Source organism: Merops nubicus, unplaced genomic scaffold, assembly GCF_000691845.1.
Source record: "Merops nubicus isolate BGI_N331 unplaced genomic scaffold, ASM69184v1 scaffold12597, whole genome shotgun sequence".
Lineage (NCBI taxonomy): Eukaryota > Metazoa > Chordata > Aves > Coraciiformes > Meropidae > Merops > Merops nubicus.
Genome location: NW_008619638.1, coordinates 452 through 7393, shown reverse-complemented (window position 1 = coordinate 7393; position 6942 = coordinate 452). Strand labels below are relative to the sequence as shown.

At 36.6% G+C, this 6942-nt stretch overlaps 1 protein-coding gene across 1 annotated transcript; it reads right to left on the bottom strand.

Moving 5' to 3' along the window:
• Nucleotides 1–5764: 5764 nt before the first annotated feature.
• Nucleotides 5765–6936, bottom strand: LOC103776358 (potassium voltage-gated channel subfamily D member 2). The gene has a single exon (XM_008943866.1). The coding sequence runs from the start codon at nt 6881–6883 to the stop codon at nt 5765–5767; it is 1119 nt and encodes a 372-aa protein (XP_008942114.1). The 5' UTR covers nt 6884–6936.
• Between the last annotated feature and the right edge of the window lie 6 nt (nt 6937–6942).

Genomic DNA, 6942 nt, shown 5'->3' with positions numbered 1-6942 from the left:
ACTTAATCCCGGCTGAACCAGATTCTTCTCTCATCGGTTTACCATCTAGCAAATTACAAACTGCTGCCAGTGGAATATAATGGTGTAAAGATCAAATACTAGGAGTAGTTCATTAGATCTTCTTTCCAATGTCTGAAAAGCTGTAATTCAGAAGTTGCAAGATGTTCTCACCTTATTTTGGATAATTATTTTATTTCTGAAGTATGAATTCCTTTGTTCAGAAATACAGTTTCCATTTCCAGATTTTATTTTTCCACAGTTCCACTATTTCTAATGATGTATTCATGGATTTATATGCCTTTTATATTGCAAATTTTTCTTTTTAGACAGAGGCACAATGATGTGAGTCAAGTACAGATTGTCATCACTCACTTTGAACTTCTGGGGTTTGATCACTTAAGGATTTTGCTAAAATCACAATATTCACTGAGGATTAGTTGAATGATAGACAATAATTAATAGATCAGGCACGAGTCATAATTACTCTCTGATTCCATTTGTTCTGCTTTACTCAATCAGGATATTTCTTTGCTATATTCTGACCCACACCATCCTCATTGTTTTTATTCTTGATTCACAGTAACAAAGAAACAACAATCCATCTGTTTCCACCAAAGAAGCAAATAAATTAAATTCTGAGCAGAAAGATCTTTTTTGCAAGCATCACCTTCATGCTTTCCATAACTAAAGGAAATTCATGCTAAGGAAAAATGAGTGAAGTAAGGTAACTCCTGTTTCTCTAAGAGATCTTCAGAATTTTATTTTTTTGAACAGGAAAGCTGGTCCCCAGTGCAACTAAATGAGAAGAAAGTGACTCCTGTTCTCTGTCAAGCCAACAATAGCACAATAGAGTTTGAGTAATCTTTTTATTAGAGAACAAATATTTTTTTTTTACTGCCATCAAAATGACCTTTGCTTTTCAGTATTTCAAATTCTCCCTGAAGCCGTTTTTGAATATCTAGTAATGTGCTTTGAAGGTGATTACACTACACTTTGTCCCTCCTCTGTTACATAGTATTCTAACTATTCAAGCTAAACGTCTCTGCTGTGAAGAGAAAATAGATTGAGACATCAAACACAGTTGTAAAATACAAAATCCACTAGGTTGCATACAAGAATACAAAAATAGAAAAGTTCTTTTTGAAAGAGGGGTGAAAATATCAAACACAAAATGAATGAATAAGCCAATATGCACTTGCAAGGATACAAAAAAAATACTCTAAATTTGCTAATCTCTACCTTTGTAATATTCACCGTAACAGTATATTCAAACTTTTAATGAAATTGTTCACAAAATAAAGATGTCTTATTATGCATTCTTGTCAGATTTTTATTGAACTCGATTTTTTAAATACGAGTTCTGAAGAGATAGATGTTTTTGAACTAGCACGTGAAGACCATAATAAACTAAAGGCACTCACAACAGCCAGAAAAGAAAAACAAGATAATATGTGTGGCATTTGGGAAAAAAGTGATGCTGAGGAAATTTTATGATGCTCATAAGGAAAAAAATCTATCAAACAAAGGTCAGAAAAAAATATGTTATGATGAAAGTTCAGGTCAAATGAATGACAATGAGGATAAATGAAAGATTTGACCTAGTGGTGAAGGAGAAATGAAGAATCTGGAACAAAGAAGCAGAAAATATAAAGCCAGAAGAGTCTTAATACAAACATTAAGCTTGTCTTGAACAAGGGAGGAAAAATGCTATGCCAGCAGACAAATCCCCAAACAGGAAGACTGTGGAAAGTGGTAGCTGGTAATATGAAATAAAAGTGAAGAAAACAAATAGATTAAATATACCCATAGGGAGGCCATAAGAATGGAAAAAGAGTAAAGATGGGAGAGAACAGAATGTGCAGGAAAATTAAATCCATCGCCCTATTCCCCTGTTCACTGTTTGAGGCTTTCTGCTGTCACATCCAGTCACCTGCTTGATTATAAAGTCTTCAGCGAATTTGCTATAACTTAGATGGGATTCCTTATATATTATTTGCTATATGTTTTCTGGAAGATACACCTATATTTTATACAATCAAAGCAAATAAATAAATAGTCTTGTGTTGAGGCTTCCCTTCATAAAGTATAGTGTTGATCTACAGTAGTATTGTACAACTTGAAAAAGCTACCCAATGTAAAGCCTATAAATATGGAACTTTAATATAGCAGTGAGATAGCTTTAGAACTCATCACAGAAGTGCACTGTGTTCCTTATTTAAAGTAGAATATCTTAATAAACGCAGAAACTACACTATAGCTCTTCCCGGTTTGGGAACAAACGTTACCCTTACACCATCAAAATCTTAAGCAGCTATTTCAGCTCATTTTCTAGCTATTGCCAGAGCAGAAGGCGAGTTATTAGATTATCATGACATAAGGTGATAGCAAAAAAGTGACATAACAGTGCAGTAGTCATTGGATGTAGATGTTCACAAGCCTCTATGTAAGTCTGTTGATTCAATAGACCTGAGCTTTTTTCTCTGCCAGGTTTCACACTGCCTTCTCTCTTGACCATTAGGCCCCTAACTTCTATGGTTTTCATCATTATCTTGCATCTCCACAAACTGTTTTGTGACTTTTTCAGTTTTAATCTCTTGTCCTTTCTTTTCTCTCCTTCACTTTTGCTTTCGCTACAATTAATACTGATAACACTAATTTGAAATTTTAAATCAGACAGCTCAGATTCTGGCAGAGTGCATGCTCTTATTCTGGAGTCATCTTTCTCTCTCTCTTCTTTACCTCTCCGCCTATATCTCTTTCTCGCTTTCTCTTTTCATCCCTTTCTTTCATTTCTTTCATATAACATCCTTATGTACAACTGTGTATTACTTGTGTTGAGCAGTCAAGAACAGTTAATAGCTGAGATATCCTTAGAGTCTAAAATGTAGTAATATTTGAAGTCACTGGCACTCTGCAGAAAAATGTAATTTATGTTTTTTAAAGATACTTTAATTGCTCAGCAATCATGCAGAACTGAGAAATATAGCTCTGCTTCCAAGATAGTAACTCCCCAAATTGCAAAGGTCGCTTACTCAATTCTCTTGCTACCTAGCAAAATATGAGAATGACACCAAGACTCAAAAACTCAACCTTACATTAATCCATCAGTCGGTATTGGCTTTCAAGTATTTTTGTAATTTTTCACAAAACCTGCTGTGTGCTACTGTCATTTAAACTATAAAGACTTTATCTAGCTTTGCTGCTAAAAGAAAAAGGTTGTTCATTTAGAGTCAGTTTATATAGCTCTAATTCGGCTAAAACTAAAATTAAAAATGAATGGGAGTTCTGTATTAGTAAACGGATGAGAAGACTTAGCACAGAGCAAAGGTAGAAGTACTAATGACAATCAACTTTCACTAAACCTTGGTGCTTCCCCTTACAATTTCCCTCTTTTTTGTGTAATTATTCCATCAATTAAAAAGAGTTCAAATCTTTTGCTATGTTAATTCTATTTAAATTATTAATATACATTTAACACTTAAACATAATCTGTATATGATTCTCATTATGTTATTTAAAGGACATCATGTAGCTAATGCATTGATTAAAGATTTACTAGAATTTTGTGATGTCTGTCATACCTGAACTTATAATCGTATCTGAACTTCTGAGGGTAAAACTTTGGATCTCTGTACCACCTGCTCAAAACTTTCACTGTGCGAACTACTTCAGAAAAGGAGTCAACAGTGAGTTATTCTTTTTAACTCTTTTTCTTCCCTTTAGGCCCTATATATTGTATGTCTGTGTAGTTGAAAGTAGATTCTTATGCTCTATGCGAAGAGATTTTTAATGCTATTCAAAGCTCAGTACTTTTGAAGATTTTACACAGAATAATACCTCCAAATGTGCAAATGTAGACTAATACTCTTGTGTGTGTGTGTGTGTGTGAAAGGATCAAAGAAGTCATTCCAGTGCCAAACAGACACCACAGCCACACCATCACCAATTGCAAACTGCTCATGAAACTGAAGACAAAATTATGTTCAGTACCATGGACAAGTACTGCCCTGTCAAAAAAACCACGCTTTTTGTTACCAAAACTACAGACCAGCTTCTGTTCTTTTATAATAAGATTATACATTCTAAACATTCATAAATTTGTAAGGCCTAATGTGTTGAAATCATCACAGTTCTAATTAAAATATGTGGCAAAAAATAGCAGCAGCAGAAAATACAAGACTACAGAACTGGTTAGAGTATATAACTTGTTCCTCTTGCTAACTTGTCCCTTTAGTTTGTCATTACCAGAAGAAAATGAAATCCAAAAAAAAATCCAGGAACCTAAAAAGCAGATTAAAATCCCCAAAGCTCTTGTCACTCCTTTTTAGCATAACCTGCCCTTACAAGTAGTATGAAATATTTACAATGCACTATATTTATCTTCATTTGTTATATCACACTGAAGATAAAAGCTCTGTATAAAAAATGGTGGCGTTAGACAGTCTCTTTATCTTTTTTAACATTTTGTATGTGCTAACCTAAATTACAATTGCACATAATAAATCAACTTTTTCATAATAGCTTAATAATGCACTTTCATTTTGTTAAATCTAAAAATTATACATGTTTCATAAATCTCAACAGTCCCAACAAGATGTGGCAAAATGTTTGACTAATAAAAAAATGGGTTTTTTCTTCATGAGACTGAAAAGTTTATCATGTAATATCTGTAGTTATTAAATAACTAGACAATTTCTAAGGAATCCACAAATTTTCAGTGTCATAGGTGACATTCTACAGCTTAAAATTAAGAACAGGGGAAAAAAACCAACGTCTTCTCAAATGAGTTAACCTCCAAAATCCATGTTATAATTACAGACAAATGCATTTTACAACTTGGTGCACAAAATCAGCTGGTACAATGTAACTCTAGTGTCAGAGACTTTATAAAACTAAGCCATCTCTCATCTTTCCACTAAACAGCATTGGACTCTAATGTCAACGATAGCATTTTTTAATTGCTTATTCTCAGGCAGTTTTTATAATGCCATTAAAATAATGTTTTAAGGCATATGCTTGATCTGTCATATGTCTCACTCTTCCTCAGATCACTTTCTAGAGTCTGTCACTGGTCAGCTTAGGTTGACACTTGTCATTTACAAGTTACAGGTCCACGGATAGCAAAGGAAATTTATCCAGTGTCTTAAATAACATCAGGAATAATTTTTTTGAAGATTAAGGTATCTATACCTGTTTTATTTTCATGAAAACAAACCACTTTATAACACCAAACTCAATATTCAAGTCAACATCAACACATCACTTCAAAGAAAATGGCAGACCCACATACTTTTATGCATGATCAAATTAAAAGGTCACACTTGGGTTCTTCTCATAACAATTATCACTACTTCGGCAACACTAAAACAAGTCCTGTCAGCAAACACATTATTCTATTAAAAATCCACTGATAACTCACCAAGTGTCAAAAAATATTCCAATTTCACTATCCAAACCCAAATAAAATGTTTGAGAAAATTACAAAGAACTTAAACAGTTTCAAGATATTTATTTTTACTTCGTTGTTTGCTTTTTCTGTTTATCTGCCATTTTGGGGTTTGGATTATTTTAACTTCAGCAACACTTTTAACTCACTTGCATGTGTAAAACATTTAGAAAGAAGTTATGAGTTGTATCTATAAAGTTCTGTAACAAAAACTTACCCTCGCATTTTTTCTATCAACATTTTTTTTTAAACTGAGTATCTTCCGTTCATGTCAATGCACTTGTTGAAATGTTGGCTGTAACCAAACACCAGCTGCACTTACCCCAGTGTTGTCATGGTGACAATGGTGTACCAGAAGGCTGCAGGGATGCTGGTGAACTTGCTGGCTGATGAACCTTTCTCTGCATAGTACATAACTGTGGCAAAGATGATGATGGCCATAGTGAGTGAGAAGAGGAGGAAGCCTAACTCTGAGGCACAACTTTTCAGGGTATAGCCCAGGATGCGCAACCCCTGTGAGTGGCGGGAAAACTTAAAGATCCTGAAGACACGAAAGACTCGTAGTGTCACAAAAGCCCCACTGACATCCTCATTATCTGTCATCACCAGACCAATGTAATATGGCATGATGGCAACCACATCAATGATACTCATGACACTGCGCACGAATTTGTAGCGACTAGGGGCCGCCAGCAGACGTAGAAGATATTCAACTGTGAAGATCATGACACAGGCAGTATCCAGACAGAAGAAAGCCACAGCATAGCGCTCTCCACAGGGCAGTTCTTTGATGCGACCCGGGCTTACCCCGCAGGGCACCGTCTCCACCACATTAGCGATAACAGAGACAGCAATGAAGAAACCAGTGACATAGTAGAAGACCAGAGCCAGTGTACTGGTGTGTGGGTTTTCAAAGGCCCGCCACATCCTTTGCCGAGCTGTCATTGAGGGCAGGGAGCTCTCAGTTGCATGATCCTGATCGGCATCATCCTGCAGGCGCTCAGCATTCTCGCGCCGGCGATCCTTGTACTCCTCGTAACAGCAGTCACCAATGATCTCGGGGATGATGCCAAAGAAGGCCAGCTCCTCATCGTAAGCTGAGATGCACTCCTGGCGGGGGTAATGGAGCTTCCCCGTACGGTAGAAGTTGAGAATGTGGCGGAAAATGTCAGGGTCCCGATCAAAAAAGTACTGCTGTGTCTCAGGATGGTAGAAGAAGTCCCGCTCTGAACTGCCCAACAGAGTGTCAGGGTAGCGCTCCAAGGTGTCCAGCCACGTCTGGAACTGGATGCCACTCACATTCAGCACAATCAGAGAGTCCTGGCTTCGCTTCCTCTCTTGCCGTGGAGCAGCTGGCATGGGACCTGTGGCCACTGGCATCCATCCTATGGCCGCTGCCCTGGCAAAGGGTAACCAAGCTGCTACTCCTGCTGCCATGGTTCCAAACACCGACTACAGCTAAGGGAGTCAATCTAGAAACAGTTCTGGTCCAGCCA